The 17,514-nt window shown below is 41.8% G+C and overlaps 1 protein-coding gene across 1 annotated transcript in view; it reads right to left on the reverse strand.

The window, feature by feature from the left end:
- The window catches only part of PDZD8 (PDZ domain containing 8), a 52,201-nt gene extending 44,739 nt beyond the window's left edge, over positions 1 to 7,462 (reverse strand). Inside the window, exon 1 of the mRNA XM_005520779.3 lies at positions 6,474 to 7,462. Within this exon, the coding sequence (XP_005520836.1) occupies positions 6,474 to 7,378 (905 nt within the window). The 5' untranslated portion in view covers positions 7,379 to 7,462. The remainder of the gene's footprint in view (positions 1 to 6,473) is intronic.
- Positions 7,463 to 17,514: the final 10,052 nt, after the last annotated feature.

Here is a 17,514-nt window from a genome sequence, read left to right on the forward strand (position 1 = left end):
CAGCCTGTAGAAGGTGGTTCAGAAAAGCCCAATTCCAGAGCCTGAAGACACCTCCCTGCTCCAGCAGAAAGGCTCAGAACCAAATCCAGACATTGCTTAGGTGCCTACAGTTCAGCAAAGTCATTAACTCCTATATGATCTATATTTTGAAATAAGTTACCTTAAAAAAAATAAATACTACTACTGCTTATTTAATATTTTATTTAAATGCAATTAAAGCAACAGAAATTAGGACAACTGAATAAAAACATCCATATTTGTGTTCACTGAGCAGCATGATCAGTTCAAGATCAGACTCCAGATGAACAGAAATGTGGTCTCAATGCTGGTGTATACAAAACACCATCAAGTACTAAATAAATCTTAGCAGATTTTTCAGATTTATTCACTATCCACATGAAAGTTCACTGCAGGACTAAGATCAAGTAACTTTTAAATAGAAGCTAGCAAAGGATTAAATGAGGTAATTTTTTTTATTATGGTACAGTGTTTTATATACTGTCGCAAGGAAGGAAAGTTGCAGGAGGTCCTATTTTCAGATCAATTATGCTGGTTGGATTTCTATCTGCAGCAAAGGCAGATACAAATCACCAAAACATATTCCTTTCCCCCTCACTGAGATTTTTTCTTTGTCCCATACCTCTGGTCTACAAATTTTTTCACTAACCTGTCTCAAGTCAGTGATGTGTTAACTCCTCACCCTTGTAAGGCAAGAATAGAAAATGCAAGATTTGTTGACTAACCACAGAAAAAGGCTCACTCTTAAGCTGAAAAGAATGCCACCTGTATACTGGGAAATGTCTGGTATGTAGCTGGTCACTCATTAAATCTGACTTTACTATGAACGAGTTTCAAACTGGCATTCTTTCAGAACTCAATCTTTCCAGTGTAAAAACTCATGATTTGCTGAAGCTGGGCAATATGACTAAAAATGTTTCAAAACCCTTAGAACTAATGGATTTGAACTTGCTAGCTACGTAAGGTTTACAAACAGACACTGTACCATATAATTTCATACAATCTTAAGAAACCTGTACTTAGTGACCCTCCAGAAATTATGTATGCCTGAGATGGTGCTCTCCTAATATAAAACAGTAAAAAGCCCTGCACTACAAAAAACTTCCTTCTACATATAACAGCCTCAGAAAAAATAAAAATATTTACTGTTCTGAGGTTCGGTTGTGCTCATTGTGTGTCAGGTTACCTACAGACCCATTTATCCAATTCCTCTAAGACTAAGCAAAACCACTTGTCCATGTACTACTAAGATAATCTTCCAAGCATGAAACTACTGACTACAGACAGATCTACTGAGTGAAATTATCACCACTTTGCCATTAGCAGAATAGTCTGTGCTGGCATCATTCAAGGCAGTATCTCTGGGACAATCTGAAAATTACAGCGCTGCTTTACCATCAATTTTTGTGAAGCAGAAAAGGACTCGGATCCTGGAGGCTTTTTTAGTGCTTTTGTACAGTAGATGAGTTTTGTATCTAAAATAGGCATGGTGTTAAAAAACTCAATAAATAGAACCAACAAACAAATAAACCACCCCTCTTTCCTTTCAGCAGCAGTAGGAATGAGAACTTCAAACAGGAGTGTCCTACAGATTTAACCAGTGAGAGATTCATATCAACTACAGTAGAAATCCACTAAAAAACAAACAAACAAACAAAACCCCTCCCTTTGCAGCAGCTAAAGGTCTCTGAAGCAAAGACATGATCACAGTCCCAAAATCTGAATATTTCTGGTCATCATATGAATAATACATACTTTTTAAAATTTTATACTTTTTCCAATACCATTTCCTCATTATGAGGTAATTTTTATTGTAGAACACATTTCAAATCAATAGCTATTTACATTACTTCTAGACTTAAGTTTTGCCAAAAATAGGAAACTACTATGTAACTCTCAAATTGCATTCTATAATGGTAAATAAAAATAGGTTTGTCTAATTTTCTTCCCAGAGAAATTCAATATAGCCCCAGCTTCCAAATAAAGCACAAAACTATTTAACACGACTATATTGCAAATAATCAGTTCTAAGGATAATTCATATTGGAAGCCAGAGGAGGTCATCTAAACACCCAATACAGAAATGGTAGAAGCGATGCTTTGTGAGACTATCTATAAAGAAAAGAAAGTTATTCCCCTCTGTGGCAGCACACATTAAAATAAAGCAGAGTTTCCCAAAGCAGACTAGTATCAATACAACATATTTGGAGTTTTTAATGTAACAAGCTAAGGAAAAAAGTGTACTTGAAATATACAGAACTGACCCACACTGCTTAGGCAACACCTGGTCTGCTTAGAATCTGAATGGATGAACTTGCAAGATGTGCAATTTAAGAAAAAGGCAGTATCAGGTTTTTTTACATCGTTGTTTAAGAAACACCAATAAGTTCAATTTTGGCAGAAAAAGGACTTTACATATACACAACAGGCTCTGTATCTTCATTATGGCAAAGTGTATTTTTATTGCCTAGAAGGAACTAAATCTAAAAGCAAAATCAGGAGCTGTGCAAAAGAGCAAAAATACACCCAACTATTACAAAGAGGATAGACACAGCAGAATCAGTGTACTGATAAACCTGAGGTGAGGGGGGGCACAGCAAGGCTGTCACCATAAGCGACTTAATAAAAGGTTAATGAGCACGGTAGAGTTCATTAGAGAACTAACACAGGGACATGATAAAGTTCAAACCAATATGAACAGTGTCTATAGCATTAAAGAACTGTTTGAGTGTATACAATGAAAAACCAAAGGCTGGACTCAGGCCAGGAGATAAACTCCACTTTGTGCTGACAGTATTCACTGCCATGGTCTATTAAAAGAAATCTACATGAAAACAAGGTTGTATTAGATCTTCCCCACATCTGAACCAGACACTGCTCTGACATAACAAAATGTTTGCAGAAAAGCTGTTTGCATTTATATTTTAAAGCAACAAATACATTAATATTAATGACAAAAATTTAACTATTATCAATAGAAATACATAAATCCTTTATCAATGATGACCAAAAAAAAAAACAAACAAAAAATACCCAGCCTACATTCACTGGATTTTACCAGCACCCTTACATGCAGGGATTTACTTAAATTCTACTACACAAGATAGCAATTTCCATTCAATGGCAGAGCAGCTACAAAATAGGGTGTTTTGCCAGACACAAACACATTTGTAAAAGAGACAGAGAAAAGTGATTACATGCTATTAGAGTAAAACACAAATTACTACTTATTAGTTTAGACATAAAGTGCAACCCTTCCTTTTCAATTAGTTTATTATTATTTATTATTTTATTATTAGTTTATTATTATTTTCAATAATTGCTTTTATGGAGAAAAATGTGTGTAAAATGCTAGACAAACTTTAAATGCACTTACTAGGCTATACTGCCTTTCCCTATAGACTCTAAGGAGTGCAGCAGGAATGCAAGATGCCATTCCCTGCTTTCAAGGTACAGTTATGCAGATCACACGAAGTCTGTAGAAATGGATGATACAAAATATGATCCTACTCATCACTGCTGTGCTGCATAAATCTGTACCTAACTGGAAAGAATACAAAGTACTTGTGTGGTAATTTGGCTGTAGCAACAGACAGTACACATATGAATATACATTTTTTAAATGCAGTGTTTTTTAACTAAATAAGAGAGGAGGCTAGGATCTGTAACAAAAACTTAGTTACAGGATGTTCAAGATAACTGCTGGCAGAAGTTCTCTTCATACGCCATTCACCACCAGCAATAACCTCTACAAGTTGCCAAATACAAAAGGCAAAGAAAAAGGCATATTTTTATATGCTAATTAACACCTTGAAACAAGATAAAACTCTTTTGTGGGCTTCAGTGTGGAAGCCAACAGAGTAGCAAAGTGCCCCTTTTAACCAGTTGAAGAGAGAATCCCTCACACTCCAAGTACTTTTGTTTACAACGTTGTAACCACTGCTATTCAACGTTTTATTTATAAAGTTACTTGAGCAAGGGTAGGGAGACATCAAAAAGGTTTTGAACTACACATAGAAACAAATGCTGTGTACTTAAAGCCATATAGGCAATAGGACAAAAACTGGGAGAGAATAATCACATTCCATGTAGATGAGAAACTTTTAAGTAAGGTAAGAGGTTATTAAGCAGTTGTGAAACTCCAGACTTTCTCCTATATATTCTCTGCTAAGAAATATATTATCATACCATGATCCCAAATCCAATGTAATCTTACAATTCTGTTTAAAGCCCCACTTTTGCATCTTATCAGCAAGGGATTTGATTTTCCAAACCAGCTCTCAGTAACACCTGAACTCTCAGCTCTGCCACCACCTCAGAGCGTATTGTTGCTACTCAGCTGTTAGCAAGTTTGGGGATTCACCTGCCTAAACTCAGCTGGGACACGCTGGGGAAGAATTTGCAGTTTCAGACTGTGTTTTACAAAACTTTGGGACACTGTGGATAGCTAAAGGTTCCCACCTGAAGCTTTAAAGGCCATGTTATGGACAGGTGGAACACCAATGACCCAAACTTCCTTCCTTAGGACAACTCCATTAATGTGCATTGAGCTTTGTGTCCTGCCTTAGTGCCCCCTTCACAACACGGGAGGTTGGAATGATGCGTTCAGTACATGGCATAAAATGTAAAGGTCAAAGCATCAGAGCTGGGCACTGTTTCACTAAACACAGCAGGCTACCAGCCCACTATCTAGTGTGAAAATCAGCTATGATACTGCATTTTCCTCTGAAGCATTCACATATTTCCAACTCCTTTAACCAAAGAGAACACTTTAAGTTAACTGTTAATTCTTCTTAGTTTTATAATTATTTATGCTTTATAATATCATATATCAATTCACAATAGCATTCTTACTGTCAGTTACCTTCTGTCATCACACTTCTCATTTCTGTCTCAGGCTCTGCACTCTGCTTCTTTCCTCATTTGCCCCTCCACTCCCTCACACATGCCTCATTCATTCTTTATGGTGGCAGAAAGTTTGAGAAACTCGTGGAAAATTGACTATCTCCAACTAAATGATGAGAACACCTCACTGTCCACGTGCATCTCTCAGAGGCAAAGTGAAGATGTCTGTCTTCATCTGCTGAAGGGGAGGAGAACATCATCACAGCTTGGACAGGAACCCTAAAAACTTGTCTAAGGAGTGCAAAGTTCACTTGTACTTTCTAGATGTGCTGATAGTGCTGACTCTGCACCAGGATTGGGCTATCCCAACCTCTCCTGCGTGCTCCTCTCCACAGTTTACAGCTTCACTCTTCCCCAAACAGTAAGAGAATGGAAGCAAACTTGCTGTGACAGCTTCCCTGCTGTCCAGGGATTGCTCTCTTCTGGAGGGCAATTCAGTACCTCAAAATTTGAAAGAACCACTACATTACTCGAAAAAACCATTTATTGCCCTCTTAAGGCTATCCAAATCTTGGATACTTTAAAAATCCACTTTCATGAGAGCACTTATAAATTCAGTTGCAGGGGAACCAGCTGAAAAGGCTTCAAAAATTACACCACTACAAAGCTAATTACACTTCAAAATCCAAACAAGCATTTTCAGTTACTCATCTCTCATGAATTTCAGGGAAAAGGCTTATTGCAGAAGAATGTGGTAAACAAACCTAAAATCCTTCACACATAACAAAAGCTACAAAGAACAAACAAAAGAGAAAGGACACGTGGCATCCTAAGAGTGATAAGACACAACAGAAAGGAAACAGTACCTGAGCAGTGGTAAGACATTCAATATCAATATTAAAGGACAGAAACAAAGCAAGTATGCCTCATGCCACTTCAGCTACAGAAGTATCAGTGCACATTTCATTATATTCACTTTATGATGCAGTCTGTGTTGCAATGTGTGCATTTGTAAAAGAAAACGTACTGTAAAACAAAAAAAAAAAAAAAGCAAACCCAAAAACGTCCTTCAAAGTTTTGCTTACCACAGCAGTAGCGATACTTCCCTTATCAACTTTCAGATTCCCCCCAAAATTACTGAGGGAATTCAGTAGACCAGAAAAGAAGGTGACTGCCTATATCATGGGATCTCAAAAATATTCCTTAGACTGTGAACTCTACCCTTTCTTATATTAAGTAATCATCACCTCACCTCTAGAGGTAAGCAGAAGCCACAAGTCTTGCCCTGGTGGCTGACCAGTGGCAGAACACCCCAAACGCGCACACACTCTCCATGGAACCATCCTCCTACCTCTTCCAAAGAGGGGTATCATGGTCCAATCGTCACAACATCCCCAAACTTTTCACACGTAGGAATTCTGCCACTTTAGTTACACCCAGATGAGGGCATGCAACAACCTCACTGTGCAATGGCTTCTTCACCTGTTATAAATGGAAAATGATCCTTCCTTTCATGGAAAACTTCTGCCAGCAGACAAGCAATGTATCGCGCTAAATACCCATTAAGAGCAAACCACTCAAAGTAAGGCTGAGGACGCAGAACAACTCACCTGATTTTATAATTGGGTAAGGTGTGCTTGCGCTTAATTACTTTCTTGAACTGGTTCACTATGATGGAAGTGAGCTGAGGCATGGGCCTCCCTTCAAACTGAGATTTCACCTCAAAGAGTATCACGGGGTCGTCCATAAAAGAGAAGAACCAGTGCGTGAAGGGCAGGCGAGTGAAGACCAGCTTCAGCTTACCCATCACCCGGGAGATCTTCACGAACAGGTAGGCCGACTTGCCGAACACCAGGTCGGCATCGATGGCCAGGTGGAAGCCACCATTGTACTCCAGATCTACCTCAAAGCCCAGTTCCTCGGGAGTGCCCTCCTCATTGCAGGCCACCGGCCGGATGAGCTTCACGGACTTGAAGACGGGCAGGACATCGCCGAGAGAGACCTCCCTGAGGCTGAGCCCCTCCAGCACCTTCCCTGTCATCTTGGCCTGGAGCAGCTCCTCGAACTCCACCTTGATCTTCTTGATGACCCAGTCCCTGACCAGGGCAGTGTCCCTGAGCTCCCTGAAGAGGAAGAGGAAGATGGCATTGAGGAAGTGGCACGTTTCCTCACGGGAGGAGGGGGCCGGAGGGGGCTCCGGCTGCTGCTGCTGCGGCTGCTGCGGCTGCTGCTGCTGCTTGGGGCCGGGCTCGGGGCCCGGGGCGGCGGCGGGCGCAGAGGCCGGGGCCGGGCTGGGGGTTGGCTCCGCGGACGCCGGGCCGCCGGCCGGCTCCGCGCCCTGCAGGTATTCCCTGAGGCCGTGCTCGGGCGCCACGCGGGAGTAGACGATGCCGCCGTAGGCTCCGTCCGCCCCGGGGGGTTCGGGCTTCCTCCTGTAGACGAGCAGGAGCTGAAGCAGGAGCGTGAGGCAGCAGCCGGCCAGCGCCGAGAGCAGGATCACGTACAGCAGCGGCATCCTCGGGCCTCCGCGCTGCCCCGGGCGCGCCGCCCTCACCGCGCCGCCGCCATCGCGGGGGTCGCGCCCGCGCCCCACCGGCGTTTAACGGCCGCGGCCGCCAGGGGCCGCCTCATCCGGGTCCCCCCCGCCGCCAGCCGCGGGGCGGGGCGGGGGCGGCGGCGGCAGCCAACCAGCGGCGCCGGCCCCGCCCTACCCCCGCTCCGATTGGCGGGAGCGGCGGGTTACGTCATGGCGCCGCGCGCCGCCGCGGCGTCACGGCGCGGCGGGCGCGTGCGCGCGGGAGGAGCGGCGCGGGCGGGGCGGCGGCGGCGCGCGGAGGGGTCACCCGCGGCCGTGAGGGGCGGCGCACGCTCCCGAGAGCGAGCCCGGGGCGCGCCCCCCAAGCGCGCTCCCGAGACCCTTTCTCAGGGCGCGCTCCCTGCGAACGCTCCCGGGGCACAGTCCCCGAGACCCTGTGCCGGGGCGCGCTCCCGAGACCGACCCGCGGTCCCCGCTCCCCTGATTTACTCCCGGGCGCAGTCCCGACGCCCAGTCCCGGGCGCGCTCCCGAGTGCCGGCGGGCCGTGCCCGGTGTCGCGGGGCGGGGGAGCCGGGCTGGGCGCGGCCGCGGGACGCACCGCCCGTGGGAAGGAGCCCGGTGTCGGTGGCACTTGGTGGCCGAGGAGCACCGAGGGGCGGTGACGGAAAAAGGACATTGAGCATCTTTAAAAATCGGCGGGTGGATGGGGATTGTTTCGGTGAAATTGCTCCGGAGAGGGGCGATGAGATAAAGTCTGTTTTCGTGGGCGTTGTGCGACTTCCTAGAAACCTTGTTTCCTGCTGATGAGAGATGCTTTTAGCACATTAAGAAAAACCAAACCAAACCTGCCTAGATGGCATTTTATCCAGCTCTGCTATTATTGGTGATAAGATATAAAATCTGTTTCCGTCCCCTTCAGCCATTTACTTGTGCTTAAAAGTCATGATTGAGTAAGAGGTAGAAATAACCAACCAAAGCTGTGGAGAAAAGGAACACGAAGAAAAGCAAGCTGAGAGCTTTGCATGGCATTTCAGCCTCTGATGTGCGTGATGAGATCGCTGCTGTCCCGTGGGTAAGACAAGCAAGGACAGAGGTTTCTTTTAGGACAGACTGCGGCTTCGATGAGATCACAGAGGAAAGGACAGGAGGAATCTCAGTGTCCCAGGCTGCCCAGAGCCCTTCCAGGGAGGCGACAGATGTGCAGGAGGCACAGACAGTGACAGCCCATCAAACCGGGGACCAGGAAGGATGGACATTACAGCACTGCTTTAAAATCAGTGAGTGAGGATAGAGAGAGGAAACGTGACATGAGGCAGGGCTACAGCATGCAGAAAAACCTGTGACTCTTCAGAAAGACTCATTTTGAACATTTTGAGAGGCTAAATCGGAAGAGTCATTCAAATTTCGCTTACAGAATTGTCATAGAAATAACCATATTTTTACTGGAAAATATAAACATATATCCAGAAGAAACTACTGTTTTCTAATCCAGCAAACTCATTTAAAGACCAGATCAAAGCTGTATATACTGTTCGAGAATGTACTATGTCAACTGTATACTGTTTTTCCAGGTGCTTCCCTTTTCAGTCTTGAAATAGAAGTTTTGCAATTTCTGAAAGGCAGCAACAATTGAGACAAAAGTTACTTAAATTATTAAGCTTATTTTTTACATTTTTTTTTGTTTAGTTAAATACCTAGCTAAAAGTTCTTAGATAACATTATATTTTAATAGAATAAAAGAAAACTCATGCTCACATAGTTGGTTGTTTTTTTCCCCAACCTCCAGAACTGTTTAAAAATGCAAACAAGAGAAGAAAATGTGAAATTTTATTACCAAGAAGATAAAAGCTCTCTTCCCCATCCCCCTTCGTAAAGCGTGTGGGGTGGGAGGACTGAAAAGCTCTTGATGATGTAGTGCTGTGGTTTGAAACTAGAGATTCAGAGTATGAATTTTTTATAGGCCTTGTTACTGAAAGTTGAAATGGCTGGGTGTTTAACAGAGCACTTCTATAGAAATACCAGAGAGGTCATTAGTCCAACATTTGAGCTGCTCTGTTACGGGCCTTTACCGTGGCTAATACCGGCATATGTGGTAATAATGGAAAGGTTTGGGATTTGCAACTAAATGGCTTTTCAGATAAGGACTGATCTATTCAAAAAGGCAATAGCAGCCTTGCTTTTGGGTCAGGAGGAGCAGTAGGAGGATAAAAAAAAAAAAAAAAAAAGTCACATTGCAGATGTCTCAATTGAGTATTTTCTTCTGTTAGACAAGCAGAATAGGGAATTTGGCACATTCTGTGCACCTGATGGCAGCTTAAGAGCCTCTGAAATGTTCAGCTCTGTAATCGCTTTTCTCCTTCCCCAGGAACATTTTCAACAGGAGCTGTGTTATCTTAAAAGACACGTTATGAAGCAAGAATCGGGCGTGTTTTAGGATTTTCAATGAGAATGGGAGAATGGAGGGAAATAGCAAATGTGTTAACGTGAATACAAAATGATTATGCAAAAATGTTATGTAACACAGGATTGAAATAAAATTTTTAAAAAAATTAAATTTGTCAGGTAGACGAGAAAAAGAAGATTCATCTTAATACCATCTAAAAAGGGGCTTTAAGAACATATTTTACTTTGGCTTCCATTTAGAAGGTCTTATTTGAATTTTTTGGAAGTCTAGATAAATAGAAAGGTTTATGTAGTCTCACCAATTTCACCCTGGTTACACAGAGCTTTGTAAATCTGTAGAATGTACTCAATTGTTTACTCTTTGAATAGCTGGAAATTATTAAATGGGACTCAAGACATGCAAAATAAGAAGGCCTATATTTATACTGATCTTTTGAAAAAGTATTAGGAAATAGTCTATTAAAAGGGATATTTCACCTGTATTTAAGCAAGGAAAATGCTCTTTTCATTTGTAAATCAATTTAGTACATGATGGCAGCAAATCTTCAAGTGCAGAGATTCAAAATTAATTTCAACATTTGTGGGAGATTTCAACAATGATTGTGCACAAAGATTGCAAAATATTTAGAGTTCTGTAATTGCTAATAGAGAGCAAGTAGCATAAATTCACAGAAGGGGCATATTTGAGGCAATTGTCCTGTTCTAAATAAGGGGTGGTGGTGCCTTGGGAACATTTGTCTTAGTTCACCTCACTGCCTGATCCAAGGATCACTGGCCTTTAGCAGCATTTGCAGTAACCCCAGGCAGCAGAACCTGGAAAAGCCACACACTTTAAAGTTCACGTTGTGGCACCAAGGAAAGAAACATACACATCACAATCTTGGAAAGGCAATTACAGATGGGGTGGGTTTTATTTTTTTCAGAACTGCAAAGTAGTCTAAATAGATTGTTTTTCAAAGCAGGATGTTTTGTAATGAGTGGTTTTAGTAATTTTCTTCATCACTGGAGTAAAATTGTTGCCTTCTTTTGTAATTTCTGTTGGCAAAATGATTTCATTCTTTCCTGGGCCTCCTATTGTTTTTGTATTACATCTCTTAGAGACCAAAATTAGATTATCATTCTCATGGTGCTGCATGAAACAGGATTTAGAAAGTGATTAGGTAAATTCATGAGGAAAAAACATTGAAGGCTATTAAACACAAAGATTGCTGGAAGTTGCTCTGTGACAGACAGCTGGCGGGTGTCTTTTCCTTTTGACTGTCCTCAGGCATCTACAAATTGAGACAGGATATGCTGCACAGAGAGCAGCTGGTCTGATCCAATGCTGAAAATATGTTAAAATATATATATGTATATATATAGGAAACACAGTGATCCGTACTGCTTCCAGTTCTAGTTCTGAACTCTGCCAAGCACAGTGTTACCTTAATATCAGGCAATTCTGCATTTTATTGGTATAAACTTCTTTAAAATACTGGGATTTCAGGTGAGATTTTCTTCGATGCCATTTTAATTCCTACTTTTTCACTGTTTTAATTCTGCCTTTGAAGGGGCAGGTTGCACTGTGAGTCTGCAGAAAGAGCTCATCCTGTTTGTAGCTGGTCCCTGGGGAGATTTGTTCAACTAACCCGGAGGAATTTGTCTCATGCTCCCTCTGAGCCTATTCCTTGTCCAGAGGAGAATCCACTACTTGGGGCTCCATATTAATTTCCAAATCTCCCAAGAACATTTCACTGTTATAACCTAAATTCCCCCACTCATTAATTTTGTGGGAAAAAAATACAGTTTGGGTGACTCAATCATATTTAGGCTGTGTTAGTGCTACAGAGACCCACCACCATTTCATCAGCCAGAATAAATCATTGTCTCTATTGCGTTAATGCATCCATTTATCCTACTAAAAATTATGACACATGCATCCCCCAACTTCTAGTTATTTTTAAGGATGGAAACTGAGAATTTTAGGAGGTTTTATTCTTATCCTAGAAATGTCTCACTGGAAGACTTATTTTTTCAAGATGGAAGTGCATGCTACATATTGCTTTTTGGTGGTTCCTACCTGAGATACCCAACCCTCAATTTTCAGAGGTTATGAGAAACTGCAGAATTTACTTTGGAATTGTGAATATTGTGTGCAGCAGGAGGAAAAAAACCAAAACAACTCCATTGGCTGAGCAAAGATGTGCCCCAAATTAACACTCACTTTTGAAAAAGAAGAGGTTTTTAACTCTGTGTCTAAATTTGCAGATCTGGTATAATCTGTCTCACAACAGGGATACTGTCATTTATGAACAGCTTTGCAATCTTACCTGCAGCAAGTACAACACTTGTTTGGTAGGAGTGGCTCAAAGCCCAACCACTTTGGATCAGAACATGTTAAAACAAAAAAAGACAGTGAGGGTTTGCATCCGAGGTTTAGTTTGGCCCAAATACAAACCCAGTATTTTCACCGAAGCTCATCTTTAATTATCTTTTAAAGTATGTTCTGCTTGTTTAATCAAGAGCTTAACATTTTGGATGTAAAGATGCTTTGGATACTTACTTCAAGAGGCTCATCATACTCAAGCTTAAAGTATCATGGTTCTTAATTAGGGATTCTGTTACTAGCTTACACAGACTCTGGTTTTTATTATATCATGGAAAAAGATACTTAGGAACTGTAGCTCTAAGATAACTTTGCCAAGATTAAAAAGAAAAAAAATTGAATAGCTATTTTAATTGTAAATATAACAAATTCAGGTTTTTAATATTACCAGTATGCAAGGCAAACTGAAGATTTCCTTTATTGCCTGTCTGATGTTACATCTTAAGTCCAAAAACTGTTACTTAATTTGCAGATGCGAGTGAGACTTGTCACACGTATTTCACTTTTTCCTGCATTTACTTTACTGACTTGTGGTATTCATGTAAATGCCAGTTTTCTTAAGCTTTAGAAAGTGAAATGTTTGGGACAGTGATTATCACATTTGTCATTTAGTGTTCACTCCAGAACCTTTTCCTTACGTGCTCTGAAGCACATTCACCGTCCCTACTCAGAACTGCAGGCAGCCTCCCCAAGGCCCTCTTGCAAGCTCCCAAATTATCTTTTTCAGAGTAGAGATTGTTTTAGCTACTTCCCCTAATCCATTTCAAGTATAATTACACTATGGTCAATATGTTTTTCATGTTCCATAACCTCACAATATTTTTTTTTAATGCTTGCCTCATTTCCTGGATTAGTCCAGAGCAGCCTCTGGCTGATGGAGAGGCTTCAGGAAACTGCATTGAAAAGCAATTTTGGTTTGCACGGGGATTCACTAGCTAAAGGGTTAATACACACTTCAGGGATGAATGTGGGGCTGGAGATGAGGCTTTGTGCCTCACTTGCCCTTCATTAAAAGTGTAATTCCCTGCATCAGTCCACAGGTAGTTGGTTGTGTCCAGCAGCTGCCGGTCGTGGAGCATCTCCTGTGTCTTCTAAGCCTCCAGATAAGCCCGGCCAAATCAGGCCACAGAGAGAAGCTCCTTCCCTCCCTCCTTCCCTCCCTCCTTCCCTCCCTGCTGCTGGAGGTGATCACCCCTGCAGAAAGGTCACAGCTGCACACGTGGCTGGGCTGCAGCTGCTGCAGCTCAGAGAGAGACTCTTCATCAGCCTCTATATCTGACCCTTTATCCTTTTATCAGCCTCTATATCTGACCCTTTATCAGCCTCTATATCTGACCCTTTATCCTTTTATCAGCCTCTATGTCTGACCCTTTATCAGCCTCTATATCTGACCCTTTATCAGTCTCTGTCCTGCAGCAGGGAGGGCGAAAGGGCTGTGCTGGGGGAAAGAAGCACCTGGCATTGGCACAGTCCCAGCCTGAGTTCATGTCCTGAGGTGTGTGCTCGGGAGAGCTTTGTGCAAAGACTCAGTAATCCAATTTCAGCAGCTCCAGCCCTGGGATTGGTGACACGCCATGCCAGGTCCTGCATTCCTGTAGCTGTTCACATCCCCCGTGGATCCTCAGCTGGAAAGAGAAGTGAAGTAAGGGAACAGGAGATTTGAGGGAGCTTGCTCCAGTACTTCAAGCTGGAGGGAGTATCTCAGAAACTTTAGCTCATATTGTAGTTTTCTTGGAAAAGGAAGATTCTGGGATTTGTCCATTATTCACCTTAGTGTCTCTGTTTGCTGCTGAGTTTCGTACGAGGTCTCAAGCCATTAAAACAGAAAAGAAAAGGGAATTACTGATCAGCTCATGAACTTTATGGGGAAGGTGTGTTTGGTGTAAGTGCAGTGCAGGCATGACTGTATCCTGTCCCCCTGGCATTCCGTGGACTTCTGAGGCCGCTTCACAGGGCTGTACATAAAGCTGTCCATCTCAGCATCTGTAAATGTGTTTGTGGAGCTGAACCAGTCACTAATGCCTGAAGAGATCCTTTCATCTCCCCTCCTGTTTGGTCAGCCCTTCCTCCTCTCAACCCAGCAGTTCAAACTAAAATTAGTATAAACTTTTCCAAGCACTCAAAGGTAGACCAGGCATTTTAATAGAAATAAACCTGGGGTAAAAAACACCTTTTGTACTGGCGAGAAGCTCAGGAAAGGTAGATGGAAACATTTATTTACATGTTCTCATTTCTGTTTCTTCCTACACACAGGTTTTCGCAGCAGTCTTCCCCTGCCTGTACGGACGCTTCTGAATTCAAAGAACTAAAAGATGCATGTGAGCTCCCATGGGTAATCTATACACATGTAGTTTTATTCCCTTCACAACATATTTCTGCACAAACTCAAATAGTTTTTCTTCAGATGTCCCCAAGACTATGTTTAATAACAAATAAAAATCACTGCAGTCATATCTGAACTAGAATTTTACATATTTTAATACATATATATATATATATATATATATATCAATTTGGGCTACATATTTGTAATAACATGATTTACTTTGTTTAACTATGTAAGACAAATAGCTGTATTATTGAAATCTCTGTAAATACCATTAGTAACACATTTCAGCTGAGAAAGAATAACAGTACAATTCCTGCCCTTCTCCCTTTAGACTTTATTTAATAGACTGGTTTCATACTACTTCTGTTCACAGCAAGGCAAACATTGGCCGATTTAAATTCATCCAGAAACACAACCTCACACTCAAGAAGTGATACATTTGAGAGGCCAGAAGCAATTCATAATGCTACAAACATTTTGCAAGTTGCCAAACTGTATTATCTCTGTAGTAACAGTGAGATCTGGCTTTATGCTTTGACATGGAGTCTAGGCCGTAAGTTTTAACACTTTTTTTTTTTTTTTTTTGTGCATAAGACATTGCAGAGGAATGGGCTAAGTGAACTGCCTACTCAAAGGAAGTAACAAAAATAAGTAAGAAAAGAGTAAGGAAAATCAGCAGATTGGGGAGGTTGTTCTAAAATTTGGATTATCAGTAAAAATAGATGGAGATCTCTGGCAGAAATGTAATTTAAAACAAGGATCTTCATGTTCACTTCCAAACTTCTGACAAGGCAAAAATTCCAAATCCCTCTTAACTGAAGAACAACTTCCCCATTTTTGGACAAACTGTACTCCTGTAGCATCATTAGGCCAGAAGGCAAAACTCCTGGATGTTTGTACAGTTTTGGATCTGTTCAATTTCCACTCTCTTTTCCTGGGCACTCAGTGATGCTGAGGATGCTGAATTGAGTGAGACGGTGAAATTCCAGTCTGCAGGCTAAAACAAGTGAGGAACCTGTTTGTTGTCCTCATCATCACAGCAGATTAGCATTTCCTCCCACTACCAGCCTACAACTTTTCAGTTATTCCACTAATTTAAGAAGCATGTCTCAAAACCACAGCTGCCTGAAATGCAGCCTATACACTTCCATTTGAATTTACTTATTGAGCTCTACATCTAACAAATGGAAAAACTGAAGCGAATATTTTCAATATGAAATTTAAAACTACTCTGAAATAAGCCTTAAAGAAGCTTGGGTTCCTGAATAATTTCTGCTAAAATTTGTCATCCACTCAAGGTTATTTAATCCAAATCAATATTAAAATAAAATAGCCAGAAAGATGAAAACTGTCATCTAAAAAGTGAATCTGAACTTCTGTGAGGGCTGTATTTCCAAATAATGTTATTTTTATTGGAATGAGTAAAGCTTAGGATATGGTAATAAAATCTTGGAGTTTTTTTTGCCAAGATTTTGACTTAATTGCTTTTGATCAAGCAACATTTTCTCAAAGGCTTTTGAAAAGAGTAGCCCATGTAACTACATGAGTAGCAGCAATACATTTTCTGCCATTGGTACTGTGACCCCATCAGCTCAGCTTAAAGACAAATAAAATCTTTCATGCAGTCAATGCAGTTTTTATTTGAATGCCATGTGTTGAAACTACTCAGATTTTACTGAGGGAACTCCAAATGCATGCACTGCCAGCCATATGAATGATAACTCTTATTTTTATAATAGGATTGCTGCATTTATCACCCCAATTACAATGATCCTAAGCACTGATCCTAAGCCCTTCTGCTTTAAAAAAGGCAGAATGTATTAAACAAGGGATATCTGCAATGGCAAGAAACTGTTAATGGAGTGCTGAAACTGTGCATCTACAAATTGTTAAGGGTTGAAAAACAGAAAAGCTCCTCTCGAGTGCTGTTTAGTTCCACAGCCTGTGTACTCCCACCACCTCGTACAAGTGGGAGTATTGTCAGTAGTCTGAGAGAGAAATGTTACCTATGAGGAATATAATCAATGCATATCACATACAGTGGCTATAATAAAGGTCTCCGTAGCAACATTAAGAACAGATATTTTTAAATGCTCTTAGTCTCATGTTCGTGGGTTTTTTAAAATACAACTATTAACTGCTTCCACTGCAGATGCTGCTGTGAGCTAATCATCCAACAGAACTCCTTTGCTGAGGCTTGAAAAGATGATCCCTGCCTTGTTTTTCTGCAAATCACCACAGGCTTGCTTTCCCCTGCAATCAGTTAATATCCACTAAATATTGCACCATTATTTATCAACAGGCAGCTGGTCTGAAAAATCAACCTGTCAGAGCTTTCTCTCTTCTGAGAGAAGCCACAAGAGCTGTGGGAATAGGAAGATTTTAAAAAGGAAAACTTGGGCAGGTTATGGCTGACAATCCACCAAAAAACAAGAGATCAGGGAGGCTTATTGTGCCCGTGAGTGGGGCTGATGAAGCAGAGTTGGAAGGTAAGGTGGTGAGGAGGAGGAGGAGGAGGAAGCTGGAAAGCTCCTCAAAGGCGTGTGAGCTGCTGCAGGTGCTGCAGTGGGGGAGCTGCTGTGGGAGCAGAGCTTGATTAAGAGAGGAAGAACAACAGAAAACAGCTGGGTTTATCTCAGGGATCAGAAGTGGCCGCTTCTGGAGGAGGAGCAGGAAGAATGACAATATTTTTCTGAGAAATGAAGCAGCGTGTGTTTTTCTTGCGTTTTCTTGCTCCTTTGGACCAGCTTTCCCAGAGCTTCAGCCCCTACTGGTTCCAGTGTAAAGACTGAGTTAAGGCAAGCATGGATTTCCACACCTCCTTGTATCCAGCATTTTTCTTTGTTATCTCAGAGTAATCCTATTTTCCCCTGATTCCTCAGCTCTACAGATGGTGAACCAGTTTGAGAGGGGAATGTAGATTTCAGGCAGGTAAAACAGGTAGAAAAAGGCTGAGCTCTGCCCTGTGCTTAGAGTGGTACTAGGGCTTCATTTCTGAAAAGAACAGAAAGCTCTTC

Source organism: Pseudopodoces humilis, chromosome 9, assembly GCF_049639895.1.
Source record: "Pseudopodoces humilis isolate 2021_Gansu_Grassland_sample_001 chromosome 9, ASM4963989v1, whole genome shotgun sequence".
Lineage (NCBI taxonomy): Eukaryota > Metazoa > Chordata > Aves > Passeriformes > Paridae > Pseudopodoces > Pseudopodoces humilis.